Source organism: Passer domesticus, chromosome 1 (assembly GCF_036417665.1).
Source record: "Passer domesticus isolate bPasDom1 chromosome 1, bPasDom1.hap1, whole genome shotgun sequence".
NCBI lineage: Eukaryota > Metazoa > Chordata > Aves > Passeriformes > Passeridae > Passer > Passer domesticus.
The window spans coordinates 160972956-161000555 of record NC_087474.1 but is presented as its reverse complement, the minus strand read 5'-3'; the positions used below and the strand labels follow the sequence as shown (position 1 = coordinate 161000555).

The 27600-nt window shown below is 49.2% G+C and overlaps 1 protein-coding gene across 1 annotated transcript in view; it reads right to left on the bottom strand.

Moving 5' to 3' along the window:
- Positions 1-27600, bottom strand: part of ARHGAP39 (Rho GTPase activating protein 39) — a 109279-nt gene that overhangs the window by 30100 nt on the left and 51579 nt on the right. Inside the window, exons 2-3 of the mRNA XM_064399650.1 lie at positions 15424-15855; positions 5158-5238 (exon numbers count right to left, since the gene is read on the bottom strand). Coding sequence (XP_064255720.1) covers positions 5158-5238; positions 15424-15855 — 513 coding nt within the window. The remainder of the gene's footprint in view (positions 1-5157; positions 5239-15423; positions 15856-27600) is intronic.

Sequence of the window (27600 nt, the reverse complement as noted above, 5' to 3'; positions counted from 1 at the left end):
ACATCTCCGATGTTCTGCTGCTCCGGTGGCATCGGCGCTAATTAACATCCGCGGAAGCTAATCAAGACCAGAGGGAGATAACGACCCGTCCCATCCCTCCCCATCCCATTCCCACTTTTTTTCCAGGAGAAGCAGGGCCGGGAGGATGAATTTTTTGCCATTTTCCGGCAGCTGTTTGGGTGGGATGGTCAGGCTGGGACGTTGGAGGCCACGAATCCATAACCGAAAGATTTTATGGAATGTTGATGATGAGGAAACGCCAAAATGAACTTGGATGATCATTCCTGATGAGTCCCTCGGCCGAAGGTCAACTCAAGGTGGACCTTCCCACTGATCTTTGTCCTCTTCGTTTGGGACATCCATGATGGCCGGGGGGATTTCCAGTGAGTTCCTCCGGGATCAATCCCATCAGGAACCCACCAGGAGGAAGCACAAGACCAACACAACCGAGCCGGGCGTGGACGACACGGCCGCCAAATTCCCGGGAGCCAATCAGGGCTGCCCATCCCAATTAAAGCAATCCCCCAAAAATAGCTTCGTTACCGAAATCCAAATGTCACCGAAAACAAGAGGAGATCTTTCCAGATTGGAGAGGGAGGAGGGAATGCTGGGAAAGGAGCACAGAGGAGCCTTTATCCTTCTGAGGAATCAGCTGGGAAGAACAAAGAGACCAGAAGTGACATTTCCCAAAATAGCCGATCAATAGGGAATCTGCTCCCGCTGGCTCCGGGAGCGCGACAAAGAATTCCAAAAATGGTGATTTTTTTTTTTAGCTCTTGCCCATTCCGAGTGGATTTTGCATCCCCCGGAGCACATTCCCTACGCCAAAACTTTTCCTCCTCTTGGTGTCTCCAGCCTGGCGGGACACAGGGAATGGCTTCCCACTTCCAGAGGGCAGGGTTAGGGGGGTTTTGGGAAGGAATTCTTCCCTGTGAGGGGCTGGAATGGAATTCTCAGAAAAGCTGTGGCTGCTCCATCCTGGAAGTGTCCAAGGCCAGGTTGGATGAGGTTTGTGCAGAAAGCCCAGCCCAGGAGGTCCCACCACTCTGACACCACCAAGAGCAACGATCAACCCTCATCCCTTTTTTTCCAAAAGATGGGATTTTCATCTCATGGCTCCCCAGGGAATCACTGGTGTCAGTTCTGCTCCTCTTCCTCACCTCCAAGGGAACCAGGGAACGGACTGACCTCTAAAAATCAGGAATGGTCTCATATATGAACTTGCAGTCGGAACCGCACCCAAAATCTGGCGTGGTGGTTCCTCACCTCCTTCCTGGGTTTCTCCAAAGCTCCTGCAAGTCTTTTCCTGAATTTTGGGCCTGGATTTGCACAACTCTGCCAAATCACAGCCATTCCCTGAATCCACGTGGCACCAGGACAACAAATCCAGATGGAGAAGGGCTGAACGTGGCCAGGGCAGGATTTGGACGCTGAACCATTTGGACACTGAACCTCCAACCATGGAGGATGAATCCAAAAACTCCTCCGGGAGCCAAGAGGTGAAAACAGCTGGAAAATTACAAATTTTTGGCAAATTATGGCTGTCTCCCAAAACAGAGGTGTCCCCATGACCATGACCACATCCTAAACCCCGCCAGACACCAGCCCACCTCCAAAACCGCCTCAGGTGTCTCCACGTGAGGTTCTGTGGAGCTCCGAAAGGTGGTGCCGGAATTTTTGGGAGCCAACCCCAATTCCCTCCTCATTCCCCCAATTTCTTTGCAGTGAAGTGATTCCTGTTGACCACAAGGAGACTGAAGACCTCCTCAAACATTCCTGGCTGTGGAGGTCCAGGAGAAATTGAGGAAGACCAAGCCAAGGATCGCATGCAGGTGAAGCAGCCGCCATCCTGCTCTCCTAGAACACACACAGAAGAATTCCAGGATTCTCCCTGTGCATGGATGGGACATCCCAGCTCTCCACAAAGAGCTGGAGCACAACAGGGGATCTTCTCCAGCTCCAAAGCCTGGAATGATGAGTTCCCCAAAGATCTGGAGAAGTTTGGTGCCATCCCTGCTGCCGAGAGGAGAGAGGGAGAAGAATGTCCTTAACGTTGAAGATTTTTGGTCGAAATTCCAGCTTGAGCAGCTTTGGACCTTCCGTCCATTAATTGGCCAATGCAGCCATAGGATGAAGAGAGAAATTTGGGATTTCTCCCATAAACAAGCAGTTTTCCCAATGGGAAGATTGATTGATTGATTTTGGATTAGCAAAGAGTTCAACTCCCTGAATGGAACAAAGACATAAAGCTGCTCTGGGGACCACAAATCCAGAGGGAATGAAGAGGGAAAGGGTCAAGGGCAGGGATTGGGAATGACAGAATTTGGGATTCCAGGGCTTCCCGACATTCCAGGGGTATGGAACATGACATCATCCTCTTAATGACACCCATTAATCTTCGTTACATTGGAAAAATCTCCCGTAGGAATTGCTGGCTGGGAGCTCCAAGGAAGTGGAAAAATCCTTCCTTGCTCCCGAGGCTGTTGCTGCAGCTCCTGGGGTGATCCACCACGAGGTGGGGATGACTCCGTGGGTGAGGATCCCCAGCTGAATCCCGCGGGATTTCTCAGTCAAGACCCGGCTTCTCTCCACAAGCCACCTGGATCCCACACTTTGTCCCAACATCTGGGAATTCTCCAGCTTCTCCTTTCCCGGCCAGAGGGGATGGAGGAAGGCAGGAACCACGAGCTGGGTCTCACCACCCACCAGAGAACCACGGATGAGCTGTGGGACTCAACCCCGTGTCCCTCTGCCATTTTCCTGAGGAAAACCTCTGGGATTAATGCCAGACTCGAGGAGAAGAGGGCTGGAAAGACCTGGGAAGGCTCTTGGCTTGCAGACCTGATTTTCCAGCTGATCCTGGAACGTCCAGGATCGTTTCACAAATGGGGTTTGGAAGTGAGGGAGCTGCGGCAGCTCCACTGGAAGCGTTTGAGGCCTCACCACACTCCATGATGGATCTTGGAAGCTCTGGTTTGGTTCCATCCTTCTCCAAATTCATCATCTCCATGCTGGGACAACCCAAAACTTCCCAATCCCTGTCCAAAGGTCCTGGAGCACCGCTGCTCTTCCATCCCAGGAAGTGCCCCAGGCCAGGTTGGACAGGGCTTGGAGAAACCTGGAATACTGGAAGGTGTCCCTGCCCTTGGAGCGGTTTGGGTGGGACTGGACAACCTCTGAGGTCCCACCCAAACCCATTCCATGATTCCATGATTAATTTCCCCCCTCACAATTAATCCCATGAACAGGAATTCAACACGAGCTCCGATTCCATCTCGCGGCACTCACGGGGTTAAACCAAAGGACGTCCACTCACAGCTAATTAAGCAAAGCTGCTAATTAGCTCCTTGGCTGGCGGCGGGGCTGGGGAAAGGGCAGCCAGGGCTGCTCCGTGGGTTTTTATGGGATTGGGAAGACGGAGGCATCTCCTGCGGCACAGCTGATGCGTTTGTCCCCGTCACTGACAAATCCCGACGGATTTGGGAATTTATCCCAAAAAATTGAGATTTTTTTTTTCCATAGAAATGAGCTCATGGATGGGATTGGGTTGTCCATGGATTCATGGGATTCATGGAAAGCGCTCAGCCAACGAGGACAAAAACCCGATCCCATCGCCCTGCTGGTTCTCCCTCCTGGAAAATTGGAATTTTTTCCCTCTTTTCCTTAAGTGCCAATTAATTCCGACACTTCCCAGGAGGTCACTTGGTGGCAGTGAATTCCAGGGAAAAGCGGGATGGAATGTGATGGAGACCATCTCGGAACAGCTGGAAAACGTGCCGGGAAAAGGGATGAGGAGCATGGCGTCCTTCCCGGTCACCATTTCCAACATGGAAATCAAAGGAAGAGCTGGAGGTGCCTCCACTCACCCCCAGCTCCTGAAAAAATCCAGGAATTTGGGGTTTTATCAAAACCCGGAGCAACCAGGCAGGGATTGACTCCAGAAATCCCCAAAATCCGGTTTTATCCTCGTCTTGGATTTTTGGGGTTTGAGGAGGACCTGGTGGGGTCCAACGGGGACTTTAGGGGTTCAGTGAGGACTTGGGGGACTCAAGAAGGACTTGGGGGGGTTCAAGAAGGATTTTTGGGGGTTCAGTGAGGATTTTTGGAGCTCAAGAAGGAATTTGGAGGTTCAATGAGGATGCTTGGGGTTCAGTGAGGATTTGGGGTTCAAGAAGGAATTTTGGGGTTCAATGAGGATATTTGGGGTTCAGTGAGGATTTGGGGTTCAAGAAGGTTTTTTGGGGATCAATGAGGATATTTGGGGTTCAGTAAGGATTTGGGGTTCAAGAAGGAATTTTGGGGTTCAATGAGGATATTTGGGGTTCAGTGGGGATTTGGGGTTCAAGAAGGAATTTTGGGGTTCAGTGAGGATATTTGGGGTTCAGTGGGGATTTGGGGTTGAAGGAATTTTGGGGTTCAATGAGGATATCTGGGGTTCAGTGAGGATTTGGGGTTCAAAAAGGAATTTGGGGTTCAATGAGGATGTTTGAGGTTCAGTGAGGATTTGGGGTTCAAAAAGGAATTTGGGGTTCAATGAGGATGTTTGAGGTTCAGTGAGGATTTGGGGTTCAAGAAGGAATTTTGGGGATCAGTGAGGATATTTGGGGTTCAGTGAGGATTTGGGGTTCAAGAAGGAATTTTGGGGTTAAAGCAGGATATTTGGGGTTCAGTGGGGATTTGGGGTTCAAGAAGGAATTTTGGGGATCAATGAGGATATTTGGGGTTTGGTGGGGATTTAGGGTTCAAGAAGGAATTTTGGGGTTCAGTGAGGATTTTGGGTGTTCAATGAGTATTTGGGGTCCAAAATGGACATGGTAGGGTTCAAGAAGGACTTTTGGGGTTCAGTGAGGATTTTGGGAGTTCTATGAGGATTTTTGGGGCTCAGCAACAATGTGGTGGGATCCAATGAGAATTTTGGGTATTCAGTGAGGATTTTGGGTTCAAAATGGACCTGGCAGGGTTCAAGAAGGACTTTTGGGGTTCAGTGAGGACTTTTTGGGTTCCTTGAGGACTTTTGGAGTTCCACAAAGACCTGAAGGCAACACATGAAGGGAAGGGATGAGGAGAAGGATTGGGAAATCCTTCGGGAATAAAACATCAGTGACATTCGCTGCCCCACCCACCCCAACCCCGATCCCGGATGGAAATTCCGGCTACCTGTAGTGCAGGAGTTGTCCTTCCGCGCTGTAATCCCGATAAATGTCGTATTCCTTCTCGAACACCCCGGAAGGCGACGAGCTGGAAAACAGGAATGGTGGACGAGGAGTTACCATTGGATACATCAATGTCTCCTCTAGGATTAATGGAGATGAATCCCATCGGGATGGGATCCACCTGTCCTGGATCTGCTCCCGGCACCTGCTGGAGCTTGGAGTCATTGGTTTTTTGAGTTGTTGGCCGGATCATGACCAAGCCACCCATGGCCGTAGTCTCCAGGTTCATGTCCAACCCTTCTAAGACCAAATTTTCCCTTAAAACATCTGAGCAGATCCCAAACATCTCCTGGCTTCATCCCACCCTTTCCGAGAGCCACTCCCGCTCTTCAACAACCTCGGATTGTCAGAGCCAATGGGAAGAGGAAAATCCCAAAAAAACCCCCATTTTTAACACATTTTCATTAAAATCTGAGCCTGCAGAGCTCTTGTTCCCAGAAGATGGAGAAGGTCACACCACCAACCCACTCCAAGAGACACCACACTTGGAAAAACATGTGGAAAAACCCCATCTGGAAGTCTGGGGTGGAATTTCCAAACTGATTTTGGGACTTGGTGGGTTTCAGTGATGATTTGGGAATTCAAACTTGGAGTCCAAGAAGGATTTTGTGGGATTCAAGGACTTAAAGCTACTCCTGTAGGATCAAACCGACTCTTGATCCGTATTTTTGGCTCCACACTTTTCCAAAGGCCATGAATCCATGCCAAGACCCTCCAACACTTCCCAAAAACCAGGTATTGATCACTGTCTTTCCAATATTATCCATCCCCGCTGCTGGTGAGCACAGGAAAATATTTATTTTTGCCTTAACAGCCTTTCCCAGCGGGAATGTGCTCGGAATCGGTCCCGTTTAGAAAACACAGAGCAAATATTTATCCAGAAAATGTCTGGAGAAATAACTTTATTCCAAAAAAAAACACCCCTAAAATTCCCCCATGTTTCCTGATTAAGGCTCTCCCGTTAATAAAATCCGGATCCGATGTTGGTTTCGGGAGGAAAAAAAGAGGGAAAAGAAACAAATCTTCCTAATAGGATAAAGCTCCAAAATTTTAGTGGAGCAAGGAGGCAATAAAATTAAGCTTCTGTCAAAGCTGATTTTAATGGGATTTAGCCCTGGAATTACGGCTGTGTGGAATTGCTTAATCCCTTTTTCCTCGCCAGTGCGTGTGAATGGAATTCCTGCTCCTCCTCCTCCTCCTCCTCCTCCTCCTCCTCCTCCTCCTCCAGGATTCCCGAGAGAAAGTCATCACCACCTCTGGTCCCAGTGCTGTACCCAAATCCATGGTGGAATCCAGATGGATCCCCAGATCCATGCCAGAATCCAGATGGATCCCCAAATCCACGCCAGAATCCAGATGGATCCCCAAATCCATGGTGGAATCCAGACGGATCCCCAAATCCATGGCGGAATCCAGATGGATCCCCACATCCATGGCGGAATCCAGATGGATCCCCAAATCCACGCCAGAATCCAGACGGATCCCCAAATCCATGGCAGAATCCAGATGGATCCCCACATCCATGGCGGAATCCAGATGGATCCCCACATCCATGCCAGAATCCAGATGGATCCCCACATCCATGGCGGAATCCAGATGGATCCCCAAATCCACGGCAGAATCCAGATGGATCCCCAAATCCATAGCGGAATCCAGATGGATCCCCACATCCATGGCGGAATCCAGATGGATCCCCAAATCCATGACGGAATCCAGATGGATCCCATCCCTGGAAGTATCCAAGGCCAGGTTGTAGCAACCTGGGACAGGGGAAGTTCCCTGCCCGGGAACTGGATGAGCTTTAAGGTCCCTCCCAACCCAAACCATTCCATGATTCCAGGAGAGTTCTGGAGCTGCTCAAGGTCCTCCCCTAGGGATCTCCCACCCCCATCCCGCAGAGCAGCATCCCTGGGGAAAGTCTGCTGGGAATTTTGGTTTTTCCATCTAAAAACCCCACTGGAACCTGGTCATGGCCAAAACGGGATCGTCAAACCCAACGGACACCGGAATTCCCTGCATGGGATAGACCAACAGCTCCTCCCACTGCCATCAGCAAGGTCCACACCCCTCCAGGATGGAATTCTCGCTCCTCTGGATCCCAGGTTTCTGTTCCAGGTGCGAGGATCAAGCTCCATCCTTTGTTTTGGCTGAGCGTGGAATTTGGTGGATTTTTCTTGGAGTTGTTGATTCCAAGATCTTTCCAATCCATCGGAGCCATAGCTTGGTTTCCATCCATCCTTTCTCCCGCTGTTCCATTTCCCGCCAGCGTTAATTATCCCTGTCCAAATGAGCTCCCGTCCATCTCCGATGAGGTTTCTGTATTTATGGAGTTGATGGATGAGCGAATCCATCCCAAAGATTCCGACTGGGGGGAGCCGGGCAGGGAATCTCCGCAGGGATCCGCGGGAGGACGGAGCTGTGGTTGCACATTCCCGGGGATGGCCGAGCCGGCCGCGCTCGCTTTTCCGGGATGAGCTGAGTTTTTGGGAATCATTAAAAACCACCAGCTGAGGTTCCAGCGTTAATTAGCAGCCTCTGGAATTGGCCGGAGAGCCGAGGGCAGGATTCCCCGCTGATTCCTGGTTAATATTTAAACAGCAGCAGCGCCAGATTCCGGCTATGCCGGCTTCCCGCGGGCAGGGATGCGACGGAGCGTGGCCCCTACCCTTGGCCAGATGTTTTTCCAAGGTTTTTAAGCCAAATCCTTATGGATTTTGTTTGACTAACAAGCAAAAAAAAGGATTAAAGGAGGAATTTTACGATGAGGGTGGTGAAACACGGGAGGATCTGTGGATGCTCCATCCCTGGAATATTCCAGGCTGGGTTGGATGAGGCTTGGAGCAACCTGGGATAGTGGAAGGTGGCCCTGCCCATGGAACTGGATGGTTTTGAGGATCTTTCCAACCCAAACCATTCCATGTTTAAGATCTTTCCTGCAATCTCCACCTTGGCCCAGTTTGCGTCCTCAAGCCGGACATTCCCACCCAAGCTGGCCTTGGCCAAGCCGGAACAACCGGGATAATCTGGAAAACTCAACCCAAACAAAATTCCCAAAGTGGGCGTCAAGGGCTACAGGCACCGGATTGCATCCCAGAAATCACGACGGATAAAATCGCACGGAGATGATCACAGGAAGCAAAACCAGCTCCAACCAAAAACCCGACCGGTTTGGAAACCCGGCTTTGGTTTTGGAAAAATGTCCTGAGGTCTCCCCAAAATCCTGCATTCAGAGCCAGCCCGGCTCCCTCGTTTTCTCCTCACACATCCTGGTGATTCCCCACTGGATTCTCCCAGGTTTTTCACATTTTGGATAACCCAAAGGTTTCCCAGTTTTGGTCAAATGAGGTTTAAATCTCTGCTGGACCTTCCAAGGTGTTCCCAACTTCCCTTCCTCACCTGCCCTGGGGATAACACTTCCCAGCATTCCCGAATCCTGGAGCAACCACCGGTTTGTCCATCCCATGGCCTTGCTGAGCTTCAGGAAGTTCTTCCCAACCTGTCCTCGATCCATAGAATCCCTTGGAGCTCCAGCCCTGCCCTCCAGCTTGTCTGGAGCCAGGGGCGGCTCCATTATTGATAAGGATATCCAGATTATTGATAAGGATCAGGAGAGAAGCTGGGATTGGCCTGGGAGGAGCCAAACATTGGGAATGAGCCCCAACCACCACCCTCTGAGCCGGAGGATCCGGTTCTTATCCATCAAATTGTGTCCCTGGCTGGATGAGGGATTCATCCAAAGCCATTCTGGGACACTTTGAAGGTGGTTTTCCAGGAATAAAGGTGATTTTCCAGTAATGAAGATGAATTTTCATTAATAAGTGTGATTTTCCAATAATTAAGGCGTTTTTCCAATAATAAAGATATTTTTTTCCAATAATTAAGGTGATTTCTCCAGTAATGAAGATGATTTTTCATTAATAAGTGTGATTTTCCAATGAAAAAGGTGATTTTCCACTAATAGGGTGATTTTCCAATAATAAAGATGGTTTTCCAATAATTAAGGTCATTTTCCAGTAATCAAGATGATTTTTCATTAATAAGTGTGATTTTCCAATGAAAAAGGTGATTTTCCACTAATTAAGGTGATTTTCCAGCAATTAAGGTGATTTTTCCAATAATCAAGATGATTTTTCATTAATAAGTGTGATTTTCCAATGAAAAAGGTGTTTTTCCAATAATAAAGATAATTTTCCAATAATTAAGGTGGTTTTCCAGTAATCAAGATGATTTTTCATTAATAAATGTTATTTTCCAATAATTAAGGTGATTTTCCACTAATAAAGACGGTTTTCCAATAATTAAGGTGGTTTTCCAGTAATGACTATGATTTTTCATTAACAAGTGTGATTTTCCAATAATTAAGGTGTTTTTCCAATAATAAAGATATCTTTTTTCCAATAATTAAGGTGGTTTTCCAATAATTAAGGTAATTTTCCAGTAATCAAGATAATTTTTCATTAATAAGTGAATGAAATGAAATTTCAAAAAAATCTAAAAAAAAAAGAGAATTTTTTCCAATGAAAAAAGGTCATTTTCCACAAATAAGAGTTGTTTTCCAATAATTAAGGTGATTTTCCAGCAATTAAGGTGATTTTCCACTAATAAAGGTGATTTTCCATTAACCAAGATGCTTTTACATCAATAAAATTAATTTTCCCTAAACCACAATTTACACAGCCTCCAACACGGACAGAAATTTATCCTGGAAATCTCTGGCACAACAACAAAACCCTAACAAAATTTAAAAAAAAAAATCAATTAATCCAGATTTTTTTTTTATTCCCTCCTGCCTAGAACAGGAAGCGTCACCATTCCGCAGCCTTTGGAAAATCAGGGAAAGTGAACGGCCTGAAATAGCTGAGCTCCATGACAAAATCCAGGAATAGAAATGAAATCCCAGCTCCAAATCCTCGGCTTTAATCGCTGCCCTTCATACTCTTAATTACAGCCCCCGCTTCCGATCAAACTTCAAAGATGGTTTTCTTTGGAATTACGCAACCGGAATTTTGGGGCCGGCCGCCGACGCAAGCGCTCGGAGGAATTAGGCAAATATCCGCCTAATCCGGGGCCGCGTTTCGCAACGGGAAGCGGGGAATTCAAGGAAAGGACATTAAAAAGCCTCCAATTTCCATCCCAGCTCGGAGCAAGAAATGCCGGATATGAGAAATTTTTGTTTTTTTTTTTTTCTGGGAAATATTTGAGGATGGAATGAGGAAGGGGAGTTCGGTCTTGTTTGGGTTATGCCGGGAATGTGTTTTCCGCTTGGTTATCCCCAAATATTTCCTTGGAATGTTCCATCCCCCGGGAGCTTCACGGTCTCAATAAACTCAAGAATCACGGAGAGGAATTGGAGACTGGAAAATGGATTTGAGGATCTTGGAAGTCTTTTCCGACCTTAGGAATTCCATGGAAAACTCAGCCGGATGGGTGGGATGAGACCCGGCACTGTTGGAGCATCCCCAGTGTGGGAGAAGGGGAAAGGAAGTTGAAGCTCAAAGGAATTTTAGAGCAGGAAAATCTCCCATGAAGGGGAAATCAAATATTTGGATAAATTTAGGAATGCTGGGAGATCTGATAAAAGAATTCCAGCAATGCCTCATCCCTGGAAGTGTCCAAGGCCAAGTTTGGAGCAACCCAAAGCGTTGGAAGGGACCTCAAAGACCACGGAATTCCGACCCCTTTGCCAGGGACGCTCAAATTTGGTATTTTAGAGATTTGAGGCATCTTTTGTTCCACAAATCTGCTTTTTTGGGATCTTTTGGAGTCAGGAATGGCTGCTGCTTGTAAGGGAGGAAGTTTTTGATCCCAGAAAGCTGCAGCAGGCACATTCCAGGGGTTGTATTTTGAGAGAATTACCCTTGGATATTCCAGCTCAGCCACACTTCATCCAGGAAGATTTAAATGCTGTGTTTTATCTCCGATATCCCGGCGCCTTCGGAACCGGGATGTGCTAAAAAAAGTGGGAATCCTGAGGAATAATTCGGGCACAATTTCCCAGCAGATGGGATTTGGGTGAAGACCCCTCGCATCCCAATATTCCTGCATTTTGGTCCAAGGAAAATGCTCCTGATGGTCAAATATCCATTTCTTTGTCCTTCAAGCTTCCACTTGGAATTCCTCCTCAGAGAAGCAGCAGCAGAGCTGAATTTTCCATGGAAAAGGCTTCTTTTTCCCTGCCTGACACCTTCTCCAAGGATTTCAAGCCAATAACCCCAGACACTTCCCGACGGTGCGGAAAATCCCAGCGACCCGACGCAAAATCCAGCCGACGTTCCCGCTCCGAGATTTCACGGCTGTCAAGTCACGCTCCGGAGAAATGCCGCCACCATTTTAAGACAAGCGTGGAAAATTCCAGGGAAATCCCGCTGGGAAGGCTTTGCTGGCGACCAGGACAAAGCTGCTGTTGAGATCCCAGGGTTGATTCCCAAACCGGATCCGGTCGCTAATTACGACAAATCCCACCTCACCGTGGAAGCGTGAGGTGATTCCGGTCGGATACAAGTGCTTGGAAACGGCAAATTCCCTGTGGATTCCAAGGGCTGACGCATCCCTGACCCGCACAGGTGGGATGGAACATCCCCATGGATGTGAGGAATGGATCGGGAGAGGCCTCCAGCATCTCCAGCCAAACCTGGAGGTGCTCTGGCTCCTAAATCCTAAATTTTAAGGGAAGTCCTGGGTGTGAATTCCAATAAAAACTTTCCCGCTTTTCCCAAATTCCCTTTTCCAACCAGATGAGCTGAGCTTAGCCAGAAACATTTAAATAAGGTTTCATGGGATGAAACCTGGACTGGGAGGTTCCACCAGGAAACCTCCAGAGCTCCTTCCCAGCTGCGGATCTTCTCCGAGAAACGCAACCAAGATCTGGGAATCACGGAATCTCATGGAATCATGGAACAGCTGGGGCTGGAATTCCACAGGGTCACCTTCCACTATCCCAGGCTGCTCCAAGCTCTGTCCAACCTGGCCTTGGACTCTTCCAGGGATGGGGAAAATGCAGGAATGAGGTTTTTTTTTTTCCCCAGCCAGGGTATGAGGATCAAGAGTGGGATGCAGCCGTGGTTTGGCTGAGCCGATGAGGACTCATCCCTGTCACCTCCAGGGATGCAGGTGGGAATTCCAGTCAGCAGGAATTTTTTGCTCCCTCTGGTGGCATTTAATTTTTAAAAATTTTTAATGAATTTTTAAAGCTGCAAAGACCTGGGATCTGCTCAGTCCCAGTCCCTGGAAAGGCCAAGACCTGGAATTCCTGGAGATTCGAGGACACACAACCACCCATTGGTCAAAACCAGCCCAGGGCTGAATTCCTTTTCTTTTCCAGGAGATTTCCAAGGGTTAAACATTTTTATTTCAGAATCAGGCCCTCCTCCAAGCTGATCCAGCAGATTTCCATCCCATAATGGGAACAGGGAATGTGTGGGTGGAGGACACCAAGGAATCAGTGACCTGGAGTGTCCGTGCTGGGTCTGATGTGGGAATCGGATCCCATTTGGGAATCGTCCCAGAGAGCTGCTGATCCCACCTTGGGAATGATCCTTTCCCCAGGAAACTCCTGATCCCACTTTGGGAATCATCCTCTTCCCAGGAATTTACTGATCCCACTTTGGGAATGATCCTTTCCCCAGGGAACTCCTGATCCTACTTTGGGAATGATCCTTTCCTCAGGAAACTCCTGATTCCACCTCGGGAATGATCCTTTCCCTAGGAAACTCCTGATCCCACCTTGGGAATGATCCTTTCCCCAGGAAACTCCTGATCCCACTTTGGGAATGATCCTTTCCTCAGGAAACTCCTGATCCCACCTTGGGAATAATCCTTTTCCCAGGAATTTACTGATCCCACCTCAGGAATGATCCTTTCCCCAGGAAACTCCTGATTCCACCTCGGGAATGATCCTTTCCCTAGGAAACTCCTGATCCCACTTTGGGAATCATCCTCTTCCCAGGAATTTACTGATCCCACTTTGGGAATCATCCTCTTCCCAGGAAACTCCTGATCCCACCTCAGGAATGATCCTTTCCCCAGGGAATTCCTGATTCCACTTTGGGAATGATCCTTTCCCCAGGGAATTCCTGATTCCACCTCAGGAATGATCCTTTCCCCAGGAAACTCCTGAATTCCACCTTGGGAATGATCCTCTTCCCAGGAATTTACTGATCCCACCTCAGGAATGATCCTTTCCTCAGGAAACTCCTGATTCCACCTCAGGAATGATCCTTTCCTGCTGATCCCACCCCTGTTTTTGCAACAAATCCCAGGGAATTTAAAATCCATCCCCCGATCCTTGTTAACCCCTCACGCCGCTTTGGGAATGGGACCCTGCTCCATCAACATCTCCTGGGCTCATTTCCCATCAGGAAAGGGGGGAATTCTGCCCTTCTGACCTGCTCAGGTGAGATCCCACCTGGAATTCTGCACCCAGCTCCAGGATCCAACATCCGGAGGATGTGGAGATGTTGGATCAATTCCAAAGGAGGCCCTGGAGATGCTCCAAGGGCTGGAGCCCCTCTGCTCTGGAGCCAGGCTGGGAGAGCTGGGAATGTCCAGCCTGGAGAAGGGAAGGATCCAGGAAAATCTCAGAGCCCCTTCCAGTGCCCAACGGGGCTCCAGGAGAGCTGGAGAGGGATTTGGGAAAAAGGATGGAGGGACAGGACACAGGGAATGGCTTCCCACTGCCAGAGGGTAGGGATAGGTGGGATTTGGGAAGGAATTCCTGGTTGGGAGGGTGGTGAGGGGCTGGGATGGAATTCCCACAGAAGCTATGGCTGCTCCTAGATCCCTGGAAATGTCCCAGGCTGGGTTGGATGGTGCTTGGAGCGCTCTGGGATAGTGGAAGGTGTCCCTGCCCATGGAAAAGGCTGAAATTCCGTGATCTTTCAGGCCTCTTCCAACCCAAACCATTCCATGATTCTGTAATTCCACGACTCCATGATTCCACATCCGCCAGCAGTGAAAGACCCCAAACCCAAACTCCCCCACCAAAATCCCCCTGCCCCAGGAGGACCCCCCATTCCCAGGCTCTGAGATTCCATCAGAGCCTCTCCCGGGACCTCGGGAAGGTGGAACCTCCCCCGAGGTGCGGAGCCGAGGCCGCCTCTGATGTCCCACATGAAAGCACTTGCCAAGCCGGGAATTCCTGTTCCCATCCAGCCGCAGTTTCTGGCAGCAGGAGCTGGGAACGGGAATTCCACCTCGGATTGGTCTCCTCAACCTGGCTGGCTCCTTAACGTGGTCAAAAGCATCAATTAAGAGAAGACAAATACATTAATTAATGATCCGCCTCAGGTCTCCCAGAAAAGCTGTGGCTGCTCCGTCCCTGGAATTGTCCCAAGTCGGGTTGGGATGGTGGGAGGTGTAGGAGGTGGAAAAAGATGGATTTTAAGGCTCCTTTCCAACCCAAACCATTCCATGATTCCGTGATTTGCAGCTTTTAATCCATAAAAGATGAAACAATGGAGAGGTGACACGAACTTCTCTGAATGCTGAGTCCCTTCTCCTTCCCGAGGGAAATTATTCCTGCCAGGAGCTCCCCAGACCTGTGGGACAAGCCCTGCTTGGACCGTGAATCATCCCAACTCCTCAGGGAGATCTTATCCAGGGAAAGCATTCAAAACCACGCCGGGCTCTAAACCCGAATTTCCAATCCTCAAAACGAATTTCAAAAGGATGGGAAATTATTCCTTTAGGGAACCTTCCCGCAGGGAACACCTAAAATATCCCTAAGGTGGAGAAACAGCTTTTCCTGATGTTTTTCCCTTGTTTTATGGAGGATCCAACTCGGTAGAGACCCACCAAGGCTCGAGCAGGAGGAACCATCCACAAAACATCTTTACCCAAGACCTGAAGCAACCTCCAACCCTTGGAGACCACCAGGACTGGGAATTCCCGATTTTCTGCCCCCCAATCCCACCTTTACCTTTCCGTTTCCTGGAGACCCACCAAGGCTCGAGCAGGAGGAACCATCCACAAAACATCTTTACCCAAGACCTGCAGCAATCTCCAACCCTTGGAGACCACCAGGATTGGGAATTCCCGATTTTCTGCCCCCCAATCCCACCTCTACCTTTCCGTTTCCTAGAGACCCACCAAGGCTCGAGCAGGAGGAACCATCCACAAAACATCTTTACCCAAGACCTGCAGCAATCTCCAACCCTTGGAGACCACCAGGATTGGGAATTCCCGATTTTCTGCCCCCCAATCCCACCTTTACCTTTCCGTTTCCTCCTTCACCACGGAATACTGGCTGGACTGGCGGCTCGAGCGCTGCTCCTGCACCTTCTCGTTGCCCTCCAGCTCCTGCTCCAAGGACGAGCTGGTGCTCCCCTCCCTGCTGACATTGCTGCTCCTGCCGGGGCTGTTTTCCGTGGAAGCCCGCGGCGACTCCGTGTTCTGCTTCAGCGTCTGCAGCTTGGCCAGCGGGATGATGTCGCAGTTCTGGGGACGGTGCCACACCGTCCTCTGCGTGGTGGCATTGTAGTAGTAGAAGCGGGAGGTGTTGGGGTCGAAGAGCTCCCACCACTGGTTCTCATTGGTGCGTTTGATCCGCACCCCGGCGGGCGGGTCCCACACGCACTCCCCCGTGATGAGGTTGGCGTACATGCGCTCCCGGGTCCGAGGCTCGATGATTTCCACCCATTCCAGCCTGGGAAAGGACAGGGAGAGAAGGGAAACGTCAACCGAGCGGTCTCGGGAGGTCGCCCAAGCCACCCCATCATTTTGTGATTTGACACGAGCGCGGGATGGAGAAAAGTGATTTCTGAACTCTGCCTTCCATCCCCATTGAGTCTCCCCTGTCCAAGACTTGATGATTCCCACTCATTCCAGCCTGGAAAAGTACAAGGAGAGGGGGAAAATTCAACCCCAACCACCCGATGATTCCATGATTTGATGCGAGCGCGGGATGGAGAAGAGCAACTTCTCAACTCTGCCTTCCACCCCCACTGAGTCTCCTGTATTCAAGACTCGATGATTCCCACCCATTCCAGCCTGGAAAAGAACAAGGAGAGGGGAAAATTCAACCCCAACCACCCAATGATTCCATGATTTGACATGAGCACGGGATGGAGAAGAGCAACTTCTCAACACTTCCTTCCACCCCCACTGAGTCTCCTGTTTCCAAGACTCAATGACTTCCACCCATTCCTGGAAAAAGCCTGGAAAAGAACAGGGAGAGAAGGAAAATTCAGCTCGATGATTCCCACCCATTCCAGCCTGGAAAAGAACAGGGAGAGGGGGAAAATTCAACCAAGGTCCCTCCCAACCACAACCACCCAATGATTCCATGATTTAATGTGAGCACAGGATGGAGAAGAGCGACTTCTCAACTCTGCCTTCCAGCCCCACCGAGTCTCCCGTGTCCAAGACTCGATGATTCCCACCCATTCCAGCCTGGAAAAGACAGGAAGAGAGGGGAAGCATCAACCAAGGTCCCTCCCAACCCCAACCACCCATGATTCCATGATTTGACACAAGCGTGGGATGGAGAAGAGCAACTTCTCAACTCTTCCTTCCACCCCCATATTATGTCCCATATCCAAGACTCGATGATTCCCACCCATTCCACCCATTCCAGCCTGGAAAAGAACAAGGAAAGAGGGGAAATTCAACCAAGATCCCTTCCAACCCCCACCATGCAATGGTTCCGTGATCAACGCTTGCAGTGAGCGCGGGATGAAGAGCGACCTCACAACTCCTTCTTCCACCCCCCATCGAGTCCCGCAGAATTATTTACACAAAACAGAGAATTTTTCCGAAGGGTTTCCAACCAATCCCTGATTATCAGCTCCCAGGGAATCCCAGCAAGTCTGCAAAACACACGCCCAGGTTGGAGCACCCCAATATCCACCGGGATCACGGCGTCCACCCCAAACACTTGAAGGTCCTGAGCTGGGGATCAAAGAACATTCCATGAGGGAATGAATGGGAAGGATTGGAAGGACTGGAATCACCAACCTGGAGATGAACTTCTCCTGCATGACCGGCGCTGCCACCCACACCACCAAACCCGGCAGCATTTCCCACAAAAACTCCAAAATTTGTGGATTTGACCTTCCCAGCTCCAATCCAGCAGCAAATGGAGCTTAGAAATTCCAAAGAGGATTAAGAGAAGTCATAATCCCAAAAAAACGAGAATTCCACCGATTTTTCCGATTGCCCCAAACGCTGCACTTGTCACCTCTGGATAATCCAGAGGGTACCTGAGATGTTCTAGGATTCACATCTTTATTAAAATTCCTCTTTTGTGTGGGTTTTTATATTAAAAAAAAAAGGAATTGAATTAAATTATGTGGGATTTATCCTCGTCTGCATTTCCAAGGCTTTTAAGGAACGTCTAGAAATAGATGAGGAGGAATAAAAAGCTAAGCGAGGCTTATCAAGGAAGGTGCCACTTAAACCTGACACATCCAGGGAGTCAGACAATGATGGATCACGTGGATCGCATCCCGACGCCTTTTCCTGGGAATGAACCCCTGGAGGCTCTTCAGAAACGCCCAAATTGCAAGAAAAAAAATCCCTGGAGGGGTTCCCAGGTGTCAGCCTGGCCCCGAGCCCGCAGCTGCTCCAGCTCATTTTCCAACGGGATTTAAAAACCTCTGGATGGACAAAAAGAGTGGGATTTTCAGGGTGTGGGATTCCAGCTCGGATCAAACCCCCCAAAGGAGGAAAACGTGTCCAGCTCCTCTTGGAAATGAGAGGAAAATCCACAATTAAGCTTTTCCCTGCAGAACAGAGACTAAAAACAGTCGGAGGGGAGTCGGTCCTAAATCGTGGCTCGTCTCTTTCCGCAAAACTCGGATCCGATCCGGCACGGAACCAAAACTGGAAGCCACTTCCGGCTTTGGAGAATTGGGATTGGGCAAAGAACCGGCCAAGGTGGCCAATGGCACCTGGTCTGTCCCAATCCAAGGAAGATTTGGGATTCCCAAAGGATATTGAGGCCAGGGAAGGAAAAGCATGATCCTGAAGGTCCCTTCTGACCTAAAGCATTCCATGTTTTTTCTGAGGAGCAATTGGAATTCCTGATTCCCAGCAAGGTTTTGGAGACCTCGGAAGCGGCTCCGCAGCACCTGGGGGGCTCTGCTCCCCGAATTTCCCACTCCCAGGTGATCCCTTTGGAATCACAAACCAAAATATCCAAGATTTCCCAACGTGTCCAAGAACCCAAATCTCCCCATCAGTGCAAAATTCCGAGGAAAGGACAATTCCCATCTTATTTCCCAATTTTCCATCTTGTTTCTCATCTTCTTTCCCTGCTTAAAACTAATTAAAACCTCCTGCAAAACTTCATAAAAATTTAAATTAATAATGGAATTATTAAATGGGTTGGGGTGAAAGGAGCTTTTAAAGCTCATCTGTTCAAATCCCTGCCTGTTATTTTATTTATTATTGATTAATTAATTAATGTTCATTACTGCACCCTTTATTTTATTCATTATCCCCATTATTTTATTTATTATCGACTTCATTAATATTCCTTTAATTATTACACCCATGATTTTAATTTATTACTTATTTTTCAGGAATATTTGACTTAAAATATGGGAAGAAAACCACAATTCCTTGATGCCAGAGCTTGGAAAACCCGGAACTGAGTTTCTAAATGGGGAAAAAATCATGGAATGAGGACGGGGAGAGGGATGGATCCTCAGCTACTCCATGGAAAATGGGAAAACTGCTCTGGTGGTTTTGCCATGGAATCACCACTGGCCGTGGGATTTTGGGAAATTGAGTGTCCTCTCCCCAAAATTCCAAGTGGTACCGTGACTCCAGGTCCACCATGGCTCAGTAATGATGAATATCATGGAAAATCATGGAATTTTTCCATGTGGGAAGGGACCTTTGAGGGTCATCTTCTTCCAACACATTTCCATTAGCTGGGACACCTTCCACTATCCCAGGTTCCTCCAATTCCTGGCCTTGGACAATTCCAGGGATGGGGCAACCACAGATTCTCTGGGAATTCCATCCCAGCCCCTCAGCATCCTCACAGCCAGGAATTCCTTCCCAATATCCCACCCAAATTTCCACTTTTCCACTGGAAAACCATTCCTGGTGTCTTATCCCTCCATCCCTTGTCCCAAGTCCCTCTCCAGCTCTCCTGGAGCTCCTTCCAGCACTGGAAGGGGCTCTGAGTTTTCCCTGGATCCTTCCCTTTTCCAGGCTGGACATTCCCAGCTCTCCCAGGCTCTCTCCAAGCCTTGGAGCATCTCCATGGCCTCCTTTGGATTTGCTCCAACATCTCCACATCCTCCTGCTGGTGGATCCTAGAGTTGAAAGAAAATTCCAGGTGAGATCTCACCAGGGCAGAGGGGCAGAATTCCCTCCTTTCCTGCTGCCCACTGGGAATTTCTGGGATGTGGCCACACAGAGCTGGGTCAAATCCCGTTTTTTATCAACCCCTGAGGACAGGAGGGAATGTCCGGCAAAATCAGAGCTCAGGACCCAGGCGGATGCTCCGGCACCTCCCGGCCTTGATCCATAACAATTCAAACACCGGGAGCTGTGCCGTTTGGAAGAATCCAGAAACGAATCCTGCATTCCCTGCTGGAAAAAGCCATTCCAGGACAGCGGGAGAAACCCGAACCCTCTGCTCCATCCTGAATCCACGGCAATTCCGGCGAGGGAAAAGCGCTGACAAGGCAGAGCGCCGACCCCAAATCCGCCTCAGGGAAAAAGCAACTCCTCCATCAAAGCGAAGCTGTCGCCGATCGGCGCCGGCTGCCGCTCGCTCCTTTCCAATTAAATAAAAAGAGGGAAAAGTCCAGCTCCGGGAGGGAGGAGCCGTCGGATCCGGGTTTGATGGAGAAGGGATGTGACTGCCCGGGCAATGCCGGGAGAAGGTTCAAGGGTGGCCGTGGTGAAGAGGAGATTCCAGCAGGAATATCATGGGATGGTCGGGAGGATCGTGGAATGGATTGGAAGGGGAATGAAGATCATGGAATTCCATGGGCAGGGACAACTTCTGCTACCCCAGGTTGCTCCAAGCCCTGTCCAACCTGGCCTTGGACAATTCCAAGGATGAGACAGCCACGGAATTCCCTGGGAATTCCATTCCAGCGCCTCAGCACCATCTCAGGGAAGAATTCCTTCCCAAATTCCAAACGAAACCTCTCCATTTTTAATTCCAAACCCTTCCTCCTCATCCCTGTTCCTCTGACAACTTGAAGCCTCAACTCTGGGTAAAGCTGATCCTGCCTGAACTTCATTTCCCTCTTTTTGAACGGTTCAGGAATTTAAAACAACTCCTCCAACTTCTTCCCCCCCCGATCTTCGCTTGGAGCTGCTCCTTTCCGACCAAAATCCCAGGAATCGATGCAGAAATCTGATCCCGTTTCTCTGTGATCCCAAAAAACGTCTGTTCAGCTGTTTTTCCCCCTGGGATGCAGTGATTAATAAATTCCAAATCATTTGAGGTGTGGAACTCTGGGAAATTTAAGCTCGTCCTAAGCCAGGTCAGCGCATGGAGTTAACCCCGGTGCCAGGAGTGACACCGAGGTGACACCGAGGGTGGGGTCAGGTCCCAAGTGGCTCTGAGGCCAAATTAACCTCAGTGACCCCAATTCCGGCTCCTTAAAACCCAGCTTAAATCCAGCTCCTTAAAACCCAACTTAAATCCAGCTCTTTAAAACCCAGCTTAAATCCAGCTTGGAGTGGGATGGGAGCAACCTGGTCCAGTGGAAGTCCAGGCTTGATGACCTTCAAAAGTCCTTCCTGACCCAACTCATTCGACGTTCCCATGATCCTACGAGACTTTAATGACCTCATTACCATGAAAATTCCAAAAAATCCCATTATCCTACAAATTGTGGCCGGTTCCTCCGAAACATCAACACGAGGAGGGTTTTTTTTTGTTGGGAAAAGCATTTCCCGAGGCTGATCCAACAGAAAAATCCTCCTGTGGATGTTGATGATGACGAAGAGCTTTGTTCCTGCTTTGCTCAGCAGATTCCCGGCCGGCGTCGGATCGATCCCTGAGCAGTGAAATAAATCCATAAAGGACTGGGCAGAAATGTGGGAGCTGATCCAGCTCCTGCGAGAGCTGGGATGGGAAAAAAATCCGGGGCTGGGAATGCAGAGATGGGAGGAATTCCAAGGATGGAGAGGTCAAGGTGCGCAAAAAAGGAGGGGGAATCATTAATTAGGGGAAAATTGTTTTTAATTAGAGCTGCCTCATCCCCCTGGGGCAGCCACAACTTCTCTGGGAATTCCATGCCGGGGTCTCGCAGGGAGGAATTCCTTCCCAATGGGAGAAGACTGGGAATGACGATTCCCAATTTAACACCATTGAACCATCACATTTAATGGAACCATGGAATGGCTTGGGTGGGAAGGGACCTTAAAGCTCACCTGGATGTGAGTGGTGACACCTTCCCTCATCCCAGGCTGCTCCAACCTGGATTTGGAGACTTCCAGGGATGGGGCAGCCACAGCTTTTCTGGGAATTTCATGCTGGGCCCTCACCGACCGTCACCGTAACCAAATTCCTTCCCAATCTCTCCATTTTTAGTTTCAAATTCCCAGCCTTGACATGAGCGGGTCCTTTCCCTTTCCACCACAATTCCAAGGACTTTGAGGATCCTTTTCCCTGCTCCGTGGGGGGGTTTGAAGGCATCTCAAGACCTTTTGTTCCACCCTGTACCATCCCAACCACTCCCTTTGCCGCTGACCGCGACAATTGGAAAACCATTGGATATTTAATTTTCCCAAGGGAATTTATCAGTGAAAAAGGAGTGGTAGGACCCTGGGGATCAATTATTTATCCACAGACCACCAGAAATCCAAATCTGGAACATTCCTGCTCATCCAGCTGCTCTGGAAGAGGTGGAACGCAGGGACAGCACGGCCCGACAGCGTCGGAACTCAACTTCCCCCTTTGATTTTCCGGAGATACAACTCCGGGATTTGCAACTCGGGAATGATTTGCACCCCAAATGACACCCCTGGAGTAATTCCTGGACCCAGATAAACCGGGATAACGCGTCCTGGGATGTGCCACGGCTTGGAATGTGCTCTGGGAAAGCTCCCGGGCTGGCCAAGCTCTTCCTCAGCACTTTTGGGAGCCAAACCGCGGAGGAGGAATTTTTTGCATAGGGATGAAGCTCCCGGATTTCTCTGCCAGCTTGGAATTGCAGCTCCTGCCAGCTCCTTCCTGAAGGAGGAAATACCTGGATAATTTTAAATATTGGGAATTGCAGAGGCCTGGCTTGAGCTTTGGTGCTCAAGTGACGGAGGGTGGCTACAAATGGAATTCATGGAATTATGAGTGAGGAAACCCTTGGAAAATGAGCATTTCCATCAGCTGATTCTGCCGGAGAATCAGGAGATGGAATCCAAGAGGGAATCTGATGTTCCCCATGTTGGATCAAGCACCATCCAAAGGCTCCAAAACAGTGACGTTCTACGAAACCCCAAATCCCATCCCTGCTGCAAATGCCCTGATTCCACTGGGACTCAAAATCCCTGAGATTTGGGATGAGTTGAGCCCCACAAACCATGGAATGGTTTGGGTTGGAAGGGACCTTCAAACCCATCTCTCTCAACCCCATTCCATGGGCAGGGACACCTTCCACTATCCCAGGTTGCTCCAATCCTTTTCCAGCTTGCCCTTGGACACTTCCAGAGATGGGACATCCACAACTTGTCCGGGAAATTCCAAAAATCACAATCTCAGAGGAAAAGAATTCCCAAAGAAGCCTTAGAAACAACTAAAGACCATTTCAGAAGTGTGAAAACCCAATTTCCCTGTTATTCCTGAAAAGCACCGTGGAGAAGAGGAGCAGGGAATGATTCCACACTTTTTTTCCCCCCCTTTAATTGGTTGCTCCGGAGTTTAAAAGACAACTCCAGGAAATGACTTTCCGTAGCTCCTAATTAAGCCGTGGAATTCGGCAACGCAGCCAAATCCCATAAATAGGTTCAAAGGAGAATTAGATGAGTTCAAGGAGGACAAGCGCTTTTAAACGGGATATTCCAAGGTCAGGAAATCCCCAGGAGCAGGGAAGGTTCACCCTTCCCTTTTCTCAGAGGAATTTTCCCCCTTTTTTGGAGGAATTTTTGCCGTGGAGAATGGAACGCGGCCGCGAAAAATTCCTACCCCTCCCATCTCCCAACATCCCATTCTGCATCCGTGACTTTGGCATCGTCCTATCCCTTCTGGCCTAGAGAACACAGGGATAAGACTCCCAAAAAAATCCCTGGAGGCTTCAAAGAGCAGCTTCAGAAAAGGGAAAAGATGAATTTTTTTTCCATCTTATCGGAGCGCGTGTGGCCGCTTTCCGACGCTCCCAATCCGAACTTCACAGCTCTGGCATCTCCTTTAAACTCCAGGGAGGAAAAAAAAAAAGGAATTTAGGAAGCTGCTGGAGAGCTGATAAGGAAAAGAGCCTGGGATGAATGGAGGATCCGCATGAAAGCAGCGAAATCGCCGGAGATGACCTCGAGCCTCTCAAAGGAGCTCTGGAATTTTATCCCGAGGCTTTTGTGATCCGATATCTCTCCCGACGCCAATTAATCACTTTTTTAGCCTCTCGCCTTATTAAACCTCTGAGAGGTCAAGGGCTTGGGGATATCAGCCCTGGAAAAGTTTGGATTTGAAGGGAAGAGGGCGAGTGAGGACAGAAGGATGGGAATTCTTTTTGCCGAGGGGTGGGAGACGAAATGGGAGCGGGATTGAGCTGGGAGAGTCGTTTCTCATCCCAAAATGGTGGGAGAGGAGCTGGAGGCCACCATGGGATGGGATGGGATGGGATGGGATGGGATGGGATGGGATGGGATGGGATGGGATGGGATGGAAGGGAAAGAGGAGCTGGAGATCCCAGGGAAGGGGCTGGTGGAGGACAGGATGCCCATCCAACATCTTATCCAAGGTTCTGGGACAGCATTCCCAAAAAAAACCTCGGAGTATTCTAATTGATACAAAGCTTCATGAACTGAAGATGCCCCAGAAGATCCATTATCCCAGTGACCCATTATCCAAGTTTTTTAATAAACCTTGAGGTCCTAAATTGGTTTCCATCCAAACCAAATCCAAACCAATGGATCCAAATTCCACCTTCTCACCACTTGATCTCTTGGAAAAGCCAAGTTCCCAGGGTTTGTGGGACAATTTTGGGAGGGGAAGAGCCGGTTTTCCAACCTCCAAGGTGGGACCGGGGTGGGGGTTGGGTGAAGCTGGAGCAGATGATTCCCACCTTGAGGATGGATCATTTTGAATACTGGCATTCCATGAAATCCCACTCCCCACATCAGCTAAAATTCGCTCCTAAATACCAAATTTTCATTCCTAAACTTTCCAGAAATCAGATTATCCGAGTGGAACTTGCCAATACCGACTCAAACACTTCCTAAAAATTCATAATAAATTAATCTCATTTTGCTTTTCCAATTGTGATTTTTCGAGGAAAAGACGATTAATGGGAATAAGCTCTTTGGAAATTGGGAATATTGAGAGGAATGCTTTGAACTCTGAGCCAAAATTCTGGGAAAAAGCAACAACCTGCACCAATCTGAGAAAAACCTGGAACGATCAAGATTCAGGGAAGAAATTTTCTCCCCGCCCTGAAAATTCCTGCAGAAAAAGGAATTCTGCCAATCTCAGGTGTCTCCATTTCATATTCCGTGTAAAGAAAAACATCAGGGCCTGGAAATCCAATACCACAAAAACTCCTGGCCAGAAAATTCCGTAAAAATACTGGAAAGGGTGTTATTTGTCCTTATTTTCCCAGAATTCCTGGTGGTTTTGCTGCTGCTTTGTGAGAGGGATTCAGGAATCACCCTGGCTCAGCTAAACCGGTTTCGATTTTCTTTTTAAATTCCCAATTTTTGCCCTCTTGGATCATCAGGACACAGGGAATGGCTTCCCACTGCCAGAGGGCAGGGAAAGATGGAATTCTGGGATGGAATCCCTGGCTGGGAGCGTGGCGAGGCCGTGGAATGGAATTCCCAGAGAAGCCGTGGCTGCCCCCATCCCTGGAATTGTCCAAAGCCAGGTTGGAGCAACCTGGGATATTTGAAGTTGTCCAGGAGACTGGATGGGATTTTCCCTTCCCAAACCATTCCATGATTGATATCCCTGATTTTCCCCTAAGGATGGGGGTTTTTTTAAGGGAAAAAACGCCAAGTTTGGCTTTTTGGGGCAGTGGCAGCTGGGGGGAGGCAGAGAGGGAGAGGAGCAGGGAAAAATTCCGGTGGCAGCTGCTGAATCCCAGCCCTCCTCACCACATGTCCAAAACCTTTCCTTGAACTCCTGTTTTTTTTAACTCCTTAGGGAAAACTTCATTTCCAGGAAAAAAAATCCATTTTTGCCAATCCTGAGGGAAAAAGATTCGATTTAAAGCTTTAAACTTAAAAAGGTGGAGCCTGGATGGAGGAAAAGCCCAAGTGTGGATAAAGATTGGAAAAGTGGGATCCCCAAAGTCACAGAGGCTGTAAAACAGCAGGAAAAGGACAAAAATTCCAACAGTAAAAATTCTTTTTTTTTTTGGGGGGGGGGGTGGAAATTCAAGAGGAATCAGAGCATGGGAGGTAATTTCATGGATTTAGCATGGGAAAAATAAAATCTAAATATACATCCTCAAATTAAATCCTAGAATGGAATAACTTTAAATCCCAGTTCCAAGTCTGCCTTTCCCACGATTTACCACTGGGAGGAAAAAGGGAATATTCAATAACAGCAAAAAACAAGGAATAATCCACAACAAGCCTAAGGGAAAAGCAGCACCGAGGAAAAAACTTGGAAAATGTTTTGTTTTCCTTGCTAAGCCCAGCCCCGAGCGGAAGAAAAACGAGGCTCAGAGCACATCCCGTGCTTTCTGAACTCCAAAATATTCATGGAATGAGGTCGGGAAAAGAGCAGGGAACTACAAACAGCAAATCTGAGCCGGAGAGAAAAATATTCCTCCTCCTCCTCCCTCCTTTGCCGGAGCCACGGCAAACATCGGGCACAGCTCCTCCGGGGGGGTCGAATTCCTTGGAAATCCTGAGCTGGGCCTTTGGAATGGCTTTTCCTTGTCCTCGGGAAGCAGCAGCTGGTGGGGAGCAGGTGATTCCGAGGCCACCTGTCGTCATTTGATTCCCCCACCACGGCCGGGATCGGGATGAGGGAGGAATCCGGGAGGAGGAGGAGGATTTGGGATGAAAACAAGGGATCCTTGTTTCCCCAGGGCGTCAACTCCCTGTGGAATTCGATCCCTAAAAAAAAAAACCATCCCTGGGATGATGGGAGTAATTAGGAGGTGAAAAATGAGACGGCCTTCCCGAGGTCACCTCCTAAATATCCGATGACCTCCCCGCTCCTTCTCCGAGAGGGAGAAAAACATGGAAGCCGCTCTCCCCCTCTTCCCGCCGGGATATTTTTAGGACTGGGAGATAAGGCTGGAAAACATTCCAAGCTCCAAGACAGGCGCTCCAGACAGCAAATCCCATTTGGGAAAAGAACTTCCCCCCCACACTCCCTGCTGAGCGGAGCCGCGAAATCCTTCAATCCTTCGTAGGAGGAAAATTTACGGAGTCGGAGTTTGCGCTGCTTCCCTACTCCCTGTCCCGCTTCCAAAAAAGAGCTGGGATTGTTCCTCGGGACATAAAAGGGGATGAAAAGAGGGAAAATGGAGGGAAACGTTTGTTATCCGCACGGAAACGGGGCCATATGTTGTGTGGATAAAAACCGCTCCGATAGCGTGACTCGTGCCCGGGATCCGCGATCCGAGGCCTCGGCACAGTTGGTGCGGAATCTGTCGTCCCGGCTGCCAGGAGGAGGGGAAGGGAGGTGGAAAAGTGGGATGTTGCCCAGCTTTTCCCCTTTTCCCAAACTTTTTCCTCATCCTGGAGGAATATTGATCCGCAGCTTGCAGCTGGTGGTGTGGGAAGTGGGGAAAAGGGGGAATTTTGCCCCCTGGGTGAGATCCCAGCTGGAATTCTGCATCCAGCTCTGGGATGCAAGGGCAGAGGGATGTGGAGATGTTGGAGCAAATCCAGAGGAGGTCATGGAGATGCTCCAAGGGCTGGAGAGAGGCTGGGAGAGCTGGGAATGTCCAGCCTGGAAAAGGGAAGGATCCAAGGAAACCTCAGAGCCCCTTCCAGTGCCGGAAGGAGCTCCAGGAGAGCTGGAGAGGGATTTGGGACAAAGGATGGAAGGACAGGACACAGGGAATGGTTTAAACTCACAGAGGGAATTTGGGATACTGGGAAGGAATTCCTCCCTGTAAGGGTGGTGAGGGGCTGGGATGGAATTCCCAGAGAATCTGTGGCTGCCCCATCCCTGGAATTGTCCAAGGCCAGGAATTGGAGCATCCAGGAAAAGTGGAAGCATTCCACCCTGCCCATGGAATTCCATGATCTTGAAGGTCCTTTCCCACCCAAACCATTCCATAATTTTTTGGTGCTGTTAAAC